Source organism: Hypanus sabinus, chromosome 27, assembly GCF_030144855.1.
Source record: "Hypanus sabinus isolate sHypSab1 chromosome 27, sHypSab1.hap1, whole genome shotgun sequence".
Taxonomy (NCBI): Eukaryota; Metazoa; Chordata; class Chondrichthyes; order Myliobatiformes; family Dasyatidae; genus Hypanus; species Hypanus sabinus.
In genome coordinates, this window is record NC_082732.1 from 23,865,036 (window position 1) to 23,884,622 (window position 19,587).

General features: G+C 40.3%; 1 protein-coding gene across 2 annotated transcripts in view; it reads right to left on the reverse strand.

The window, feature by feature from the left end:
- capzb (capping actin protein of muscle Z-line subunit beta) overlaps positions 1 to 12,333 on the reverse strand; it is a 123,448-nt gene extending 111,115 nt beyond the window's left edge. For both annotated transcript variants that reach the window (XM_059951968.1, XM_059951967.1), the window contains exon 1: positions 12,196 to 12,333. In XM_059951968.1, the coding sequence (XP_059807951.1) occupies positions 12,196 to 12,198 (3 nt within the window). In that variant the 5' untranslated portion in view covers positions 12,199 to 12,333. The remainder of the gene's footprint in view (positions 1 to 12,195) is intronic.
- Between the last annotated feature and the right edge of the window lie 7,254 nt (positions 12,334 to 19,587).

Genomic DNA, 19,587 nt, shown 5'->3' on the forward strand with positions numbered 1-19,587 from the left:
GGTCAATCATCCCAGCTTCAGGACATCACCATAGAACTTAGTCAAAGCAAAATTCTAGTCCCAATCATTTTCAACTGCTTCATCTATCATCTTCCTGATTGGAAGTGCAAATTCTCACTAATGACTGCAAAAAATTCTTTTCATAAATCATGTATGCAGCAAGAGTGAGACAACATTCAAGTGAAGCAATAGATAGCCAGTAACATTCATATCACAAAGATACTAACTCACACAGAAGTTCAAGTTTAATTGTCATTCAACCATACACATGAATAGTGTTGCTCCTGGACCAAAGTGCAAAACACAATACCAACAGTCACACACAGCACATATAGTTACAATAGAAACATAGAAGACCTACAGCTCAATACAGGCTCTTCGGCCCACAAAGCTGTGCTGAACATGTCCTTACCTTAGAAATTACCTAGAGTTACCCATAGCCCTCTATTTTTCTAAGCTCCATGTACCTATCCAGGAGTCTCTTAAAAGACCCCATCATATCCACCACCACCACTGTCGCTGGCAGCCCATTCCATGCACTCACCACTCTCTGCGTAAAAAACTTACCCCCCCCCCCCAACATCTCCTCTGTACCTACATCCAAGCACCTTAAAAAAATGGCTCTCGTGCTAGCCACTTCAGCCGTGGGAAAAAGCCTCTGACTAGTCACACGATCAATGCTTCTCATCATCTTATACACCTCTGTCAGGTCACCTCTCATTCTTTGTTGCTCCAAGGAGAAAAAGCCGAGTTCACTCAATCTATTCTCATAAGGTATACTCCCTAATCCAGGCAACATCATTGTAAATCTCCTTTGCACCTTTTCTATGGTTTCCACATCCTTCCTGTAGTGAGGTGACCAGAACTGAGCACAGCACTCCAAGTGGGGTCTGACCAGGGTCCTAAATAGCTGCAACATTACCTCTTAGCCGTTAAACTCAATCCCACAGTTGGCAAAGGCCATCATATGCCTTCTTAACCACAGAGTCAACCTGCGCAGCAGCTTTGAGTGTCCTATGGACTAGGACCCCAAGATCCCTCTGATCCTCCACACTGCCAAGAGTCTTACCATTAATACTATATTCTGCCATCATATTTGACCTACCAAAATGAACCACCTTACACTTATCTTGGCAGACCTCATCAAGCACTAGTGCAGCCACAGATGAACACAATGCAAATCATCTGCCACTGAACGAACACTGGAGAGCAGCACCAATGGAAGCAGCCAGCTCCCAAACCAGCAGAGTCCAGCTCTCTCTCACACCAGCTCCAGCTTCTCCTTCTCTGAGCAGCTGCAATGCAACTCCACTGGGCATGAGGGCCTAGTCCACACAAGAGGCCCCACACCTCCTTACAATCAGTTTCGCCAATGAACCAGTGAACGGGACTTGCAGTATTCTACATTACCCATGTCCAATACTGGTTACTCTTGACATTCAATGGCATTACTATTACCAGTCAGTTTGCACGTGCATGCTTAACCATGTGGGGGAAAGAACTGTACATCACCATTAATCAGAAATTCCTTTGAACCAGCCACACCAAAACTGTAGCTACAAGATCTGGTCAAAGACTCTTATCCTACGACTGACACCTGGAAGCCATCTGCACATTAGAAACATGATGGAATTTCCTTAACAAGTACAACACAGAACAAAGGAGCAGAAAGATTATGGTACAAAGATAGGTTTGGCTACAGCTAGAGTATTGTGGAATTCTAGTAACAACAGTATAAAAAGGATTTGAATGGATTGGGAAGGGTGCAAAGGATTTATGGGGAAATTGCCTTGGAAGAATCGCTTTAGCTGTCAGGTTGACCGAGGTAAACATAATGAAGCAAACAAGTGGGGTAAGTAATGAGAAACATTTCTCATACTATAAAAGGACTAGATGGGATAGAGTTTGTGAAATGTGTTCCAGAAAATATCCTTAATCGGTACAAAGAAGTCTCAACAAGACGGTATGCAACACTTGATCTCCTATTAGGGAATGAGACAGGACAGGTGACAGAAGGGAACACTTTTGCACCTAGGGATCATAATGTCATTAGTTTCAAGGTAAGTATGGAAAAACTTAGGTCTGGTCCTTGGATTGATATTCTAAATTAGAGAAAGGCCAAATTTGATAGTATCAGTAAGGATCTGGCAAGTGTGGATAAGGACAGGATGTTCTCTGGCAAAAGTGTACTTGGTAAGTGGAAGGCCTTCAAAAGTGAAATATTGAGAGTACAATCACAAACAAGAGAAGATCTGCAGATGCTGGAAATCCAAGCAACACACACAAAACACTGGAGGAACTCAGCAGGCCTGGCAGCATCTGTGGAAAAAGAGTACAGTCAACATTTCAGGCCAAGACCCTTCATTTTGGTCCTGCTGAAGAGTCTCAGCCCAAAATGTCAACTTTATTTTTTTTCCCCCATCGATTCTGCCTGGCCTACTAGGTTCCTCCAGCATTTTGTGTGTGTTGTTTATTGACAGTACAAAGCTTGTATGTGGTTGTCAGAATAAAATGCAAGGTCAACAAGTTTAAGGAATCTTGGTTTGAGAGATATTGAAGTCCTGGTTAAGAGAAAAAGGTGTAAAGCAGGTATAGGCAGGTAGGAACAAATGAGGTACTTGAGTACAAGAAATGCAAGAGTACACTTAAGAACGAAATCAGGAGGACTAAAAGAAGGCAGGATGTTGCTCCAACAGACAAACTGAAGGAGAATCCTAAGGGCTTCTACAGATATGTTGAAAGCAAAAGGATTGCAAGAGACAAATTTGGTCCACTGGAAGATCAGAATGGTAATCTATGTGTGGAGCCAAAAGAGATGGGAGGAGATCTTCAATGAATTTTTAGCATCCGTGTTTACTCAGGGGATGGACACGGAGTCTGAAGCAGTGAGGCAAAGCAGCAGCTTGGTCATGGACCCTATCCAGATTACAGAGGTGGTGGTATTTGCTATCTTGATGCAAATTAGGGTGGACAAATCCCAGGGCCTGACAAGGTGTTCCCTCGGACCCTGGGGGAGGCAAGTGCAGAAATTGCCGGGGCCCTAGCAAAGATATTTAGATCATCCTTAGCAACAGGTGAAGTACCAAATGGATAGAGGATAGCTAATGTAGTTCCTCTGTTTAAGAAAAGCTCTAAGGAAAAAAAAACAGGAAATTATAGGCCGGTGAGCCTGACACCACTCATGGTAAAGTTATTGGAAGGTATTCAAAGGGACCGGATATAGGAGTATATGGATGGACAGGGACTGATTAGGGATGTCAGTATGGCTTTGTGCATGGTAGGTCGTGTCTAACCAATCTTACAGTTTGTTGAGGAAGTTACCAGGAAAGTTGATGAAGACAAGGCAATGGATGTTGTCTACCTGGACTTCATCAAGGCACTTGACAAGGTGCTGCATGGCAGATTGGTCAGAAAGGTTCAGTCATTTGACATTTGAGATTAAGTGATAAATTGGGAAGACCAACCAGAATAGGTCTTACACAGTGAGCAATAGGGCAGAGGAGTGTGGTAGACGAAGGGATCTGGAAAAACAGGTCCATAATTTATTGAAAGTGGCATCACAGATAGGTAGGGTCATAAAGAAAACTTTTGGTACATTGGCCTTCACAGAACAATGTATTGAGAACAGGAGTCGGGATGTTATGTTGAAGTTGTACAAGACTTTGCTGAGGCCTAAATTGGAGTATTGGGTGCAGTTTTGGTCACCTTCCTATAGGAAAGATGTCAATAAGATTGAGGATGTTTCCTATAACAGGAGAGTGTATGCTGCTGGGACTGGAGGACCTCAGTTTTAAATAAAGATTGAAATGGTTGGAACTTTATTCCCTAGAACATAGAAGACTGAGGGAAGATTTGACAGAGGAATACAAAATTATGAGGGGTAGAGAGGGTAAGTACAAGCAGGCTTTTTCCACTGAGGTTGGGTAGGACTACAACTAGAGGTCATGGGTTAAGAATGAAAGGTAAGCTTAAGGGGAACAGAGGGGAAACTTCTTCACTCAGAGGGTGGAATGAGCTACCACTGCAAGTGATAAACGCGAGCTCGATTTTAACGCTTAAGGGAGTTTGGATAGGAGAAGTATGAGGGCTATGGTCATGGTCCCAGTCAATAGCACTAGGCAGTTTAAATAGTTTGGCATGGACTAGATGGGCTAAAGGGCCTGTGCTGTGGTATACTATGACTCTAAGAGGTGTCAAAGGCCACTAGGTACAGATTTTAGGCAAGGGGTAGGAGATTTTCTGGGTATTTAATGAAATGTTTTCCTGTACAAGTTCCTTAAAATCTGCAATGCACTCACTACATTGGACATTTAGACAAGCTAAAGAGCCAAATGAGGAACATGGGATTAATGCAGACTTGCTGACTGACCTGAATGTGATGGGCTATAAGGGCTTGTTTATGTGTTACATAACGCTACAACATAAGGCCAAGTATTCTGCAGTTACTGATTCAAGAGATGACATCCTTCCAGCATCTACAAAGCATATGTCAGGGCCAGGATAGAATATGCTACACTTGCCTTAGCAATGACAATACCAACATGCAAGTAGCTAAATATAACCAGCAACCCCTCACTGCCCCAAATATTCAGTTCCTCCACCAAGGCTCATGTCTACCAAGTGTTCTGCAAGGATCTACAGAGGCTAAAATGATGCTGTCTCCCAAACCCAGGATCTGCAATTGCCAAACAAGATAATGGCAGCCTGCATATGGGAACACCATGACTTGCACGTTCCTCTCCAAGTTACACGTAATGCTGCCTTGGAAACATATTAGTGCAGCTCCCCAATCTATGGCATTAAGAAGAACAACCAAGGTGCAGTCAATTCATCAAATGCTCTTGGGAATAGGACGGGTAATAAATGGTGGTTTTGCAGACTCTGAGAAATTAAAAGCTATGCTTATGTATCATGAAGAACAAAGTGCACATTACACTTGCCCCCACCCAATTGTAACAGTCTGCATTTCACTTGAGTTTAACATTCAAAACCCAATTCAATTTTCATAAACCAATACATTTAGACAATGCCAGGAGAATGTGACTTAATACATCATTTGAATTAAGTTAGTTACCATCTTGGAAGTACAACCTTTGCTGTAAAATCCTGCAATATGGCAGCCAATTTGCTCAAAATCCCAAAAAATGAAAGATTAGGTATTGTTTTCCTGACACTATGATATAGAAAACAAGAGAAAATATACAGATGGTGGAAATCCAGGCAACGCATACAAGGAGTACAGTCGACATTTCAGGCCGAACCCTTCATCAAATCCTGCTGAAGGGTCTCGGCCTGAAACATCAACTGTATCCTTTTCCATAGATGCTGCCTGGCCTGCTGAGTTCCTCCAGTATTTTGAGTGGGTAACTATGATATTAAAAATGGTTTGATATCTTCCTACTTTTATATGCAAACTAAGAACATCTCAAGTGGCAGTGCCTCAAGATGGCGGCACCCGCACTATCTGGAACATGCCCTCTTCTTGTTACTGCCATTGGGCAAGAAGTACAGAAGCCTTAAGAACACAATGGTTTAAAATCAGTTCGTTCCCTTCTGCCATCAGATTTCCTTACCAGTCCACAAACACCACCTCATTTTTGTTTTCCACTATTTTTGTAATTTATAGTAATTTTGTCTTTACACAGTTACGCTGCTGCAAAACAACCAATTCCACATCATAATGCAAGAGATTCTGCAGATGCTGAAAACCTTGAAAAACACACACAAAATGCTGGAAGAATTTAGCAAGTCAGGCAGCAGCAATGGAGGGAATTAAGCAGTTGATATTTCAAGCTGAGACCCTTCATTAGTCAGTATTAATAATTCTGAATCTGAGCCAACAGTTGATTAAGAAATCAATTAAAGTCAAAAGGCACCTTTCTAAAAAAAGTGAACCAAGAGATGATTGAAACAAATTGTTTAAAAACTTAACACAGTTAAGTTTTTTTAAAACCTGCTGCAAAATGATTTTGCATACCATAAAGATATTCCTGAAACTCCAGATAATTTAACTGTATTATTTTTAAATGAGACAAATGCTAAAAATATGAAAAAAGATTACAATAAATAGAGAATAAATTCTTGAAAGTTACAACCCTTCAAAATATACTTTCCCCAACCTTAAATGCAGGCACATTAAAGCATTCTAGAGGGATGTTCCAAATATAATGCCATTTTCCTGAGGTTTACCATTTACGCTGAATAAACTGATTTGTTCTCTATCCACCTTATTTCTATGAAACAACTCCAGTTATTTTCTTGCCTGGATATTTGAAGCCTATTAGCTAATGTGTTATGTAATTAAGATCAAGTAACATTAAAGTATGACCAGCACCCAAAAACTAATATGGTGTTAATAATGTCATTGAAACAATGATCATGTTAAGAGAAAAGGTAGATAAGATTTTTAAAAAGTTATCACCTACATACACCAAATTTACATCCACTTCTGCTTTCACAACTAAAATGTTGCCTCCTAGCATTTCACCCACATAAGCAGATTCACCAATTATTTCAGCCTCCTACCAACAGGTTTACATACTGCTCAACACATGGACTCAACTACATCCATGTAGTAGCATTAAGTGGCAACATCAATCAGAATTGAAGAACTTTTTCCTTCCAGAAAATATAATATTAGAGTATGGGAATTGCTAGGCTAAAAGAAAACAGGGTCTATCCACTTTTACCCTCTCCCATCATAGTAGTCTATATTATACAAAAATTAAGGGCTTACTGACAAATCAAAAGACTTCAAAAGATCCAGGTAGGAGGTAAGAATATTGCTAATGATGTTAAGTTTAAAAAATTACAATACAAAGCAACTTGTTACACTATATTTATGTTTTCACTCCATTAAAATAGAATGCAATAGAATACAAATTATGCTTGCGTAGCAGCCTTCAAAATAAAATAAAATCATTTTTGTATCAGACTTTTCCTGCTCTAAATGCAAGTTCATTTGGTTTAATATTAAATATTCTGCCATGGTTACCACACAAATATGGTAATCCCTTTAATAATCTATACACCCTCTGCATCTACTACATCATTCTCCACAACTTCCTCCATCTTCAACAGAATCCAACATTAAAACTGAATAATCTTTGCCTCCGCGCCCCCACCGCAAACTCTCCCACTTTCTGCGGGGATTGCTCCCTCTGTGATTCCCTTATACATTCATCCCTCCGCACATATCCTTGCAAGTGACAGAAGTGCTATACCTGCACATTCCCCTCCTCCCTCATCTCCATTCAGGGCCCAAGCAGTCCTTCCATGTGAGCCAATACTTCACCAGCAAAATCTGTTGCGGTCATCTACTATATCTGGTGCTCCCGATGTGGTCTCCTCTATTCTGGTGAAACCCGATGTAAATTAGGGGACTCCTTTGTCAAGCACCTCCTCTCCATCCACCAGAGGTAGAATTTCCCAATGGCCAACCATTTTAATTCCTATCCCATTCCTGTTCCGACACGTTGGGCAATGGCGTTCTCTTCTGCCACAATGAAGCCACTCTCAGGGTGGAGGACCAACACCTCATATTCCATCTGGGTAGCCTCCTACCTGATGGCATGAATATCGATTTCTCCCTCTGGTAATTCTAATTCCCGTTCCCTTACGCAACTCACAATTCCACCCTTACTTTGGAAACACCATCAGAAATGCAAGGAATAACACAGTAGAATCTGCTTGTTGTCATTCCTCTGCAATGATGGATTCTAAAACAAAAGTTTGCAGAGCAACAAGAAGTAGATGCTTAAACCTTAGATAGTTATCTATAGTAATTTGCTACCCTGGGACAGAACTAAACAGCATCCTGGTTGTATCAAGTTCAAAGTAAATGATTAGTCAATAATTTTTGTTATGAAATTTACTTAGAATGTTTTTATACATGTCAGAAGAGATACAATTACAAAATTTTCCAAAACTACCTTGAATGCTTCTTTTGTCACAATTGTCAAAAGAAAAAAAAGCTGTAAGTATCGATACCCCTTTAATTGCAAAGACTATCCAAGCAAATAATGAAAAGCAGCAGGGAATCTAGAAGTTCGAACTGTAACCAGCAAAGCACAAGGTGAAATAAGTTCAGTCATTTTTCTTGATCGGAGTGGTTATTTATAATACATAACAAGTAATCGTATAAGTCAATCTCTACATGCCTTGATAAAAATAAAGGCAGGTAACTGAGAATGTTATTTTAGAGATAGTGGTGCCCTTATAGGAATAGTATACTGCAGAAATTACATTAAACCCTTACTCTTAACACTAAGAAATGGCCATCAAATCATTCTCCCCTTCCTCCTCTCAAACAAGTATTTTTCTTGATTTCAGAACAAGATCATACAAGTAAAAGGGAACATTAAGTGTTACTCAACTTAACAATTAGCTAGTGGAAGCAAAGCAAACAAAGGAGTAATCCTGAACACACCAAAAGCAAGCCTTTCCTTCAGTATTATAAGAAAGCATACATTTTCAAGGGGACAGCTAAAAAAATTTAAAAACATACAAGAATTAATACATTTATCATGTCCTCCATCTACAGGTGGTCTCAACCTCAATCTCAAATGCACTATCTTTAGAACCGCCAGAAAGTAACAAGATACAGCAGCAATGTATGTGGGCAACCATTGCCACCAATCAATTTACCTCATCAATATAGGCCAGGCTGACAATTCACAGGCTAAGTCCAGGAAAAACTCTGCAAGTAGATCATCTGCATGGAATTATGGGAGTAAGTGGCATACAAAAATTGAGGAGCATTTCATTTTCTAGTGGAAGCCCTTTACTTAGTGAAAATGTGCAAGGCTGACTCACCTCATCTTCAAAATTACATATCACATCAAAAATAAGCTAAAGTAATTGAGCAAAGGAAAAATTGAGACTTAAATGTATTCTTAAACAAAATACATCGAATTTAAAAACATATGAAATACTCAAGCTTAGCATTAGTCATGTAACTACAGTATGTCAGTACTCCTGCCTCACATAAATATGGAGACAAATCCCCATTTCAGGCATATCATCTAGACAGATACTAAACTATTACACAGTACCATACCTATTGTAAGCACAATATTGTCGACAAAATTAAATTAAATCATGGCTCTGAATGTTCAAGTGAATGCAAGAAACTATGATACATTTTGTTTGGAGGATGAGTGGGGAATTTAGGAATGGATCTTAGCTAATTATCCCTCATTGCTCTGCACATTGTGTTTGCTGGGCTCCCTGAATAACAACTGACCAGGCTTCAAGACTAATCAGGATGTCACAAGCATATTAATACTCTTTACCCCTCCCCCACCCTCTAATTTGTTCATTTAAGTCTGAAATAAATGTAACCTCTTTGGTTTTGTACGGCAAATACAGGTACCTGGGCAAATGAATGAAGAGGCTTAACTGGTTAAGTAGGTTTAGGCAAGGGATGTTAGAATATTAATGTTTTACAAACTGGAAGCAAGCCCGTGTAAAGAATAGAACTAGGAAATCCAAAATTGGAGGACAACAGGCATCATACCAGATTCCATTGCACAAGGAAGAAGTTGGACACAAACTCGAGTGTTTAACACTATTACATTTGTAGAGGGTACAATAAGGAGAACTATCAGATGAGTAATGGAACAGTCACGCCTTTGGATAATAATCCAGTTGACAGTGGAAATTCAGGTCTAGACAGGTAATCTTAACAAAAACAGAGCTATGTCGCCCCAAGTTGTTCAGAAGTGTTAAATATGACAGCAAGTTTGCAAATAGTCTGATTCTGCTCCAGATAGTTTCCAAGAAAAAAAAGGATCAAGTGGATGGGTAGTTTGTGAAAAACACCAATGACAAAGCCTTCGATGGGTAGTTTGTGAAAGACCAATGATAAAGCCGTCAATCTTCCCCATATTCAACATAAGGAAATTTCTGCTCATCCAATATTGGATGTTGAATAAACTGTTCTGTCATTGTAGGGTTAAAAGTTGTGATTGTGAAGTGTTGTCATCATACAAATGGAAAATGATCCTGTGTTTTTATATGAAGGAATCAAGAACAGATCTTTTGGAGACACTAAACAGCCAAAAACAAAAAAAACCACTACAGGTGAATTTCTCAGCACAACTTGAAAAAGGGGAATAGAACAAGACACAGATGATTCCTTTTACCTTGACAAATATGGAGAAGAAATGGAATAAAATGTTGCTAATTAGGTCAAAGGATATAAACAAATTCAGAAAGAAAAGGAGGGACAGACTTCTTTTCCATTGATAAATTTGACAACTACAGAGGCAAAATATTTGGAGTGATTCCTTTGTTAAAATTGTCCAGAGTATTGGTGAACAATACTGTGTGTAGTTTTGGTTTCCCTTAACCAGGAAGATATACTAGCACAGAAGTTGGTCCAAAGGAGATTTGCCAGTCTAATTCCTGAGATGAGTAAAATGTTCAACTAACAGGCAAAACAGTTTTAATCTAAATTCATTAACACTCAGAAGAATGAGGAAAGAACCAATTGAAATACATAGAAGTCAAGCGTTTTCAAGAATGGGAGAGTCTTGAATGAAAGAACAAAGTTACAATATAATGAGCAATCATTGAAAACTGTGCCACACAGTAATTCACTACTCCCACAGCGTAGTGAATCTTTGGAATTCCCTGCCACAGTATTTATGAAGGCAAACTCACTGGAAATGTTTAAAATGGAGTAGATACTTAACTGCATTTGCAAAAACAGGAACTAAAAGGAAATGTTGGGGTAGTCAGCAGTTTAGTAGGACTAAATAGGCAGAGGACCACTTAAGCTAACTGTGTTTGGAAAATGACAACTAAGAGATTGAAGAGTCATTTAAAGGGTGGAAGTCTGAGAACAGGGGAAAACCTTACAAGAGATTTGGCCCATGGACTTGAGAAAAGATCAAAGAAGCAGAGGCAACTGATTAGATAGTTGCACATAATAACAAGGCTCCACACTGTTGGTTTTTGTCCAGAGTTATGCAGCATAAATGCAGGCCCATTGGCCCAACTTGGCCACGCTGACATGAAAAAGAAACCAGAAAAGAGCTACTTGAAGCAGTTTTCAATTGAGAAAGATAGTCTAGCATTATCTTTCAATCCTAGGATAATCAAGGAGCAGCTTGTAGCTTTGGTAAATGAGAACACAATCCATAGAAGAACGGGATGGTGGCAACTTTGACTTCATCTTGGATGAAAAGCAATTTTCTGGTATTCAAATACCAAAGAAAAACATTGTTATTTCAAGAGCTACCTGGAGTTTCAATTCGATTCCATAAAAGTTGCAAACTAACCTTAGTGTTTAATTGGCAACACGAGTGAATCTGCAGATGCTGGAAATAAATAAAAAACACAAAATACTGGCAGAACTGAGCAGGCCAGACAGCATCTATGGGAGGAGTTTATAACGGCGTTTCGGGCCGAAACCCTTCATCAGGAGTGAAGTAACTTCATGGGTTTAGTGTTTAATTATCATTTTATTAAGCACTCAAATCTTCACCCCTCCCGTTTGACAACCATGGGAATCCATACAATTACCCTGCAAGTATCCAAAACAGCACTCATCCTTTGCAGAGTTACATTTCTAGATGACACAATGAGAAGATCTGAGATCACAATAAGCTGACATCAGAAAAATAATATAACTGCCTTTAGTGAGTGCCTAGAAAACACTGAGGTCACAGTTGAAACAGTAATTCACACCTTCAACAAAATTTGATTTTTGAGCAGACCAGCAAAACTAAAGTGTGACACACACACAGGTTATGACAGTCTCAGGAACTAAAGCAGTCACCCATAGCTCTCATCCCCCAGTCAGATGGTGTGAATGAGGAACAGTTTTTGGCAGGAAGTTTGCCTCTACTTTTAGAGGGAGGATCAATGTAGAAGGAGGATACTTTACCACACTCCTACCACATTTAGGAGCTCTTAAGGGTGGGGGGAGCACGCTCAGGGGCCGTCACCTTAAGAGAAGGGGCGGGGGTGAGGGAGATGCTACGATGGTGGCGGCGTGAAGGGGCGGAGAGGACAGCCCGGGCCGGGCGACTCTTCCTTTCCACCGTTTCCGCTCTTCCTCTCTCTCTCTCTCTCACACACACACACCGAGCACTGCTCCCCCGGCTCGCCGTTCCCCGGGCCGGGCAGTCAGAGGGCTCCGCTTGCTTCCGGAGAGCGGGCACGGCGCCGCGCCACACCGGTACTCACCATGGCGACGGTTGGCGGTGATTCGGCAGAAGCGGCGGCGGCGACTGTCTCGCGGACGGTTCCTTCCTCGGGCCCGAGTGATCATCCGGGTCACGCAGGCAACCCGGCGCTTAACCAATCAGCGCCCGAATCTCCAGCTTGCCCAAGTATGGTCCTTGCAATGCGGAAGTGGCGGTTCAGTGAATACACACTCCCTGCTGCAGTGTAAATATGCTCCCTGCTTCTATATTGTAACAGATGGACACACCTAGCAGTCTAAAGTAGTTCCCTTTAATACAGCAAATGCACAAATTATCAATACAATTTCGATTATTCATTCTCTGTTGCACTCTGTAAATTCCTCTTTTAATGTAAGGTTACCCCCAATCATACTGTAAAGATGCTATAAAACTGAATTTTCTCTCTAACATTGTAAACATACTCCCTGTTACATTATAAATAAGCTTCATATTAGACGAAGCATAATCCTTATTACTTTCTACACAAACTATAGCATTGTGAGGGTGTACACAAGTTCTTGACATGAGAAAACTACATATGACACTGAACCGACTATGATACAGTACACAATCTCCTTTACAATATATCTTACCGTTGTTCACTCATATTTCTTTTCCTTAGGCAATCCTTTAGCATCGAAGATGACCTGATCCCACTCCACTTTAATGGGTTCCAAGGCAGTTAAGGAGGCCATTGTGGGAATTTAGCTACATCTGGGCTAGATAATGGTTGCTGAAGCATGTAGGTGGATAGTTTGTGAGGTGGTGTGCACCTTTTACCACTTACACAAAACTTCTGTGTGCTCCTGAATGGGGTTAAGGTTCTCAATATCATGCCAAGTTTTCCTTCTCCACCTTGATGTGATTCCCAGGGGTTATTAAGGATGTTTCATTTCTCAAAGGAGGCTTTGTTCACATCCTTGGATCTTTTCCTTCATCTGACAGATCTTTGAACATATTGTCTGTTTCAGGAGTCTGGTATCAGACATGCAAATGACTGGATCTACACAATTTTGCTGACTGAGCACAACCAGGCTTCAATGCAGGGAATGTTAGAGCATAAGATGTAGGAGCAGCATTAGGCCATTTAGCCCATTAAATCTTCTCCATCAATCAATCATAGCTCAAACCCATTCTCCTGCCTTCTCCCCGTAACATTTGATGCCCTGCCTTAACAAGAATCTATCAACCTCCACTTTAAATAAACCCAATGACTTAGCCTCCACAGCCATCAGTGGCAATTCACCATCCCCTAGCTAATGATGTTCTTCCTCATCATTTTTCTAAAGAGATGTCCTTCTATTCTGAGGCTGTGCACTCTAGTCTCTGAATCTCCTACTATTATCCTCTCAACATTCACTCTATCTTGGCCTTTCAATATCCAATGGGTTTCAATTAGATCCACCCATCATGATTCTAAACTCCAGGGAGTACAGAGCCAACAAATGCTCATCATACATTAACCCTTTCATTCCTGAGATCATTCTTGCAAGCCTCCTCTGGACCCTCTGCAATGCCAGCACATCCTTTCTTAGATAAGGGGCTCAAAACTGCTCACACAACTTCAAATATAGTCTGACCAATGCCTTATAAAGCCTCAACATTGCATCCTTGTTTTTATATTCTACTCCTCTCAAAATGAATGCTAACATTGCATTTTCTTTCCTTACCACCGACTCAACCTGCAAGTTAACCTTTAGGGAATCCTGCACTTGGACTCCCAAGTACATTTGTACCTCCAATTTCTGAATTTTCTCTTCATTTAGAAAATAGTCTACACTTTTATTTCTTCTACCAATGTGCATGACCATAGTCTTCCCTACATTATATCCCATCTGCCACTTCTTTGTTCATTCTCCTAATCTGTCCAAGTCCTTCTGCGGATTTCCCTGCTTCCTTAACATTGCCTGCCCCTCCACTTTTCTTTTATCATCTGCAAACCTGGCCCCAAAGTCATCAATTCCATCATCCACGATGAAATCTGCAGATGCTGGAAATTCAAGCAACACACACAAAATGCTGGTGGAACACAGCAGGCCAGGCAGCATCTATAGGAAGAAGCACTGTCGACGTTTCGGGCCGAGACCCTTCGTCAGGACTAACTGAAAGAAAAGATAGTGAGAGATTTGAAAGTAGGAGGGGGAGGGGGAAATGCAAAATGATAGGAGAAGACCAGAGGGGGTGGGGTGAAGCTAAGAGTTGGAAAGGTGATTGGCAAAATGGATACAGAGCTGGAGAAGGGAAAGGATCATGGGACTGGAGGCCTAGGGAGAAAGAAAGCGGGAGGGGAGCTCCAGGGGGAGATGGAGAACAGGCAAAGAGTGATGGGCAGAGAGAGAACAAAAAGGGGAGGGGAAAAATAAATAAATCAGGGATGGGGTAAGAAGGGGAGGAGGGGCATTAATGGAACTTAGAGAAGTCAATGTTCATGCCATCAGGTTAGATGCTACCCAGACGGTATATAAGGTGTTGTTTCTCCAACCAAAGTGTGGCTTCATCTTGACAGTAGAGGAGGCCATGGATAGACATATCAGAATGGGAATGGGACGTGGAATTAAAATGTGTGGTGATTGGGAGATTCTGCTTTCTCTGGCGGACAGAGCATAGGTGTTCAGCGAAATGGTCTCCCAGTCTGCGTCAGGTCTCACCAATATATAAAAGGCCGCACTGGGAACACCAGACACAGTATACCACACCAGCCGACTCACAGGTGAAGTGTCCATCATCCAGATCATTGACATATGATGTAAAAAGAATGCGTCCCAAAACCAACCTCTTTCTCTTTATCAAACAAAGGCAGTGTGTTGGCACTGATGGTGAATTTCATTATTGATGTCTACCTTAAGCAAGAGGTGACTCCTTGGATATCCAGGGTTGCCTGCAATTTCCAGGACCTTTCAGGTTGAAGGGCAGTATTGTGTGCAGGGGCTGGTTGTCTGAGAGCAAGGCTTACCCGTATTCTTTGCCCCCCCCACCCCCCCAGTCTCAGTTTGAGGTCTTTCATGTCACGGACTCTAATTAGTACATGTGCAATCCCCATATGAGACACATTCTGTTCACTTACCTACCTTAATATCCCCCTTACAAATCATCTTCCGCTAGAGTATATCAACAACAAATTTGAACGCATTCCATTCTGATTGTACATCCAAGTATGGTACGTAATGTAGATCATAATTCTTAAGAATCCAATAATAATCCTTATGGCATCCCACCAGTAATAACTCACCAACCTGATATTGAACTGTTTATTCAATTCTCTAGTTTTAATATATTATTAACAATCCTGTGAGCTTCTGTGCTATGTAACAACCATTTCTGTGATATCCTATCAAGTTTTTCAAGAATCGAGGTGTATATTGCTTGCATCATACACCAGGATGCTCTATTCAGTTACCTAATGCGTCAACCATAGCCTCTGGCCAGGAACAGATGTCTTAGTGCCCAACCTTCCTAGAGTGTTTCAACCCTTGACCACTACTCTCTCCAGTTTGCAGGTCAGCAGTAATGGCCAAGTCACTGCCCACCTTCTCCTGACTTCCAGCTCAACTCCTCTCACCTGCTCCATATCCAGTAAGAGGCTCTTTCTGCTTCCTCCCCCATCCTGCGAGATGCTCGGTTCTTGCTCTTTTCATCAAGGCCCAGTGCAGAGAGCAACCTCCATGCTGACCTTGCCGGGAAACCTCAACAGCCGACCTCCACGAGGAATAGTCACATCTGATCTAATCAGCAGAATTAGATTTATAAAGCACTATTCCCCTTTTATAAGACTCTGCCTAATCATGATTTTTTTATGTGGGCACTTTCTACAACTTTAATAAACTTTAATGTGAGGTTAACTGCAATTCACTACTTTCTCTCTCCTTCCTTTCTTTAACAAAATGTCAGAATTCTTTATCTTCCACTCTACTGGAACTTCTCCAAAGTCCAAATATTTTAAAAAGATCATGAGTAATGCATCCACTATCTTACTAGCTACCTACACTATTTTACAACAGTAGAATGCAAGTCACAAGGCACTAAAGGTCAGTAACTTCAGTAGCTGGTGATTGAGTTGACTACTCTTTCACCTCTGCCTTTGACATCTGCTTTCAAAAACATTTACTTTCTCATTCCTGTTGCTTCATTTGCAATGGCCCCATCTTTGATCTCTCAAATCCGAGGGACAAAGGTAGCATTTCTGGTACACACATGACTTTGTCATCCAGCATTACTTAAACCACATTAAGCAATATTGATCTTTCTCTCCTCTGCCTATAAATCCAAATCAGCTTCCAGTTCCTTTCTTCATACCACTATCTTCTCAAACCTTACTCCTCCATCTCATGTTCCTTCATCTCTAACAAATTACAAAGAGCTTATGCATTTTTCTTGCAAAAATTCAGATGAAATTTTATGTGTCTTTACCGCTCTACCCACTATATTGAATCAATCTGTGATACTAATTCCAGTCTAATCGTGAATCAGTACCTCATCTCTCTTACTACTTCAATTTTTCTAGCTTGTTCACAGATTCTTGCCTAGCAAACCCTGAAGCTGCAGCTCTTCATTCAAGAAGGATGAGCCAATCAGTTAGACTAAACGTTAAGACCATAAGATATAGGAGCAGAATTGGACCATTTGCCCCATTGGTGGTCTGCTCTGCCATTTCATTATGGCTGATCCATTTCCCTCTCAGCCCCAAGTTCCTGTATCTCGTCATGCCCTGACCAATCAAGAATATAAGTCCATAAGATATAGAAGCAGCCTAGATCCAATGTGGACTCATTTGAGAACCTCTTTATTAGATAATTGGAATATTCTTATTCTATACTTCCATTTGTTTACTCACCTGTGTTTTGGTGTATTATTGATGCCTCTTCCTGCTCTTATTCTAAATAGGAAAATTCCATCAACTTTGTTGCCAATTTCTACCCTTCCTAACCTCTACAGTGCTTAAGCCCACTGCCTCTCATATGACATTCATTACATTTCCTCAGATCTTTTTTTTCCCATTCCTTTCTCCATTTTTGTCACGTTCTGAAAAATTGCACCTTTAACTCTGGTGTTTCGACTATGTCTTCCCTTGTCCTCAGCTAACATTTCCCCTCTACCCTGGTCAACAGGGTTCTCAAACTTGTCAGGATCTTCTGCAATTTCTTTTCATCCCTTCCTTTCCTTTCTAGAGCTAAAGTTAAGTTGAAGCTCCAATTATCACCACTTCTTCATCTCCTTCAATGGACCATCTGCTGTTATCACCAGCACTCCAGCATCACATCACAGTATCCTCCTCTCCTTTCCCACTTCAACGTTACAAAGGAACCGTTTCTTTTGCAGCACTCCCTAACTTCAACATGGTATAAGCCCTATCCAGTGCTTTGTAAAGACCTCTGCATGGCACAGTAGTATGGCCCAGAACAGAGAAGTATGGCCTGTGACTTTAATCCTAATTCTGCCATCTGCTCTGATTTACTATATCTAAATTTGCCCTCCTATATATTTATAATGAAGCTCAATACTTCTTGATGTCTTTTACTATCTCTTAGCCTTAACCATTTCTCTTTTGTCACTTAATCACTCTTGTCTTCATTATTATATAGAGTTTCCCTTTTGTTTTCTTCTTCTTCCTATGATTTTTAAACATTTGTAATTTTTCACAATTCTGGAGGATTTTCTGGCTTATTTCTTTCTTTGCCAGATGCTGTCTTATCTATTGAACATTCCCAGCATTTTCTCATTTGTTTTTACCTCATCCCCGTTTTCCTTTTCTTTTTTCATATCTTAAATATGACATCACTCAAAAATCACCCACTCCTAACCTGTATATTTTCAACCAAACCTTTTTTGGTTTCCATTTTCAACAATACGCTTCCCTCCTAAAAAGACCAACCCCCCACCCCCAACACCCGGCTGGTGTACACCTCATTCTTTCCCATCACTCCAATCCCACAAACATATATTCATTACTAGAGTCTAAGTGTTTTTCTGATCTACAAATTTAAATTACCTGTGGCCTCCCTGTCTTGTGGAGTTTTTTTGCCCTCACAACTATCTTTGGTGCTTTGCTAACTAGCAGCTCTTGGCACCTTTAAAGAGCAACATTATTTATGGAATATGTTGCACAGTGCTTCACGTGCAGTAAATGAACTACTTTTGTTAAGTGTGAACCCTGACAGTGAGTGTCACAGTCCTGTCCCAGCAAATTATAAACATTACGTTTAATGTGATGGAATGGAATAACTAATGGAACATTTTTTTTAAAAAATGAACATAAGCATGAATAAACAAATGAATTAAGTCTTAAGTAAATCCGGAAATGCTAGTAATGCTCAGTGAATCTGCTGAGTATGTCAAGCATTTTCTGTTCTGTTACAGATTTACAGCAATCACACTATTCCTAAGAATATTTTAAAGGCAGCAGAGGGGCAATAAATTGTAGAACAAGAACATTGCAACTTAGGAGAATATTTTCTTGATTTGTTTGGAGCAACAAGGACAAGGAAGTGGTTGGAGTGAAGTCATGTAAGGGTGTGTAAGTTTTGATTTGAATCAAAATGGATGAATTCAATAATGTAGATGTTTAGTAGTGAAACAATGCTTTGTCATTCATGATTTGATGTCAGATAAGCTGTTATATTTTCGCTGTGTACTTTGGTACAAAATACTCCCAGATCACACAAAATGCACTGGTTCAGTACCCTTACTCTGTACAGCTGTGTTAAATCCAAAGCTAAAACTTGGTGGTGTAGCATTGAATGTAATTTATTATCAGAAAAAAGCCTAATTAAAATACAATCAAACACTAAAATAGGGCTTCTATTAAGCATAATGCATGCATTTTAAAAAAATGTGAAACCCATTGGAAAGGAGTGGGGTTATAGGTGTTATCACAGGAATTCCCATCCACATACTATCCTTGCTTGACATCTAGACAGTCATAATTTTAGCTGGAGACTTCAGAAAGATTTAAGAATAGCACAGGGAAGCATAAGGAAACTGGAACCATTTGTTGTAAATATAAATGTGCACAGTAAGAACATTTTGTGATATCAAGTTCAGTTCTCATACGTATGTCACTCATTGCATTTTGTATATCAGTCTTCTGGGAGGCCTACTCTCAGAGAAGTCTTAAAGCTGAATAGGGATTTTTATGCAAATAGTAAAAGGTCAAAAAGCAAGGTTTTGGGTCACTGTTAGAAAAAACAATGCTTGATAGATTAAGGATCAGAAGAGACACATGCACCTCCTGTTAACTTTCTCATACAAATGAAAATCTATTTTTAATCAGACAATTGGTCCACAACCATTTTATTTATGGGTGGCCACTTGAAGATCAAATCTAATTTCAACCAGATTTTCTTACTGAACCATAGTTGTTTTAAAAAACAAAATTAAAACAAAATGAGGAAATACT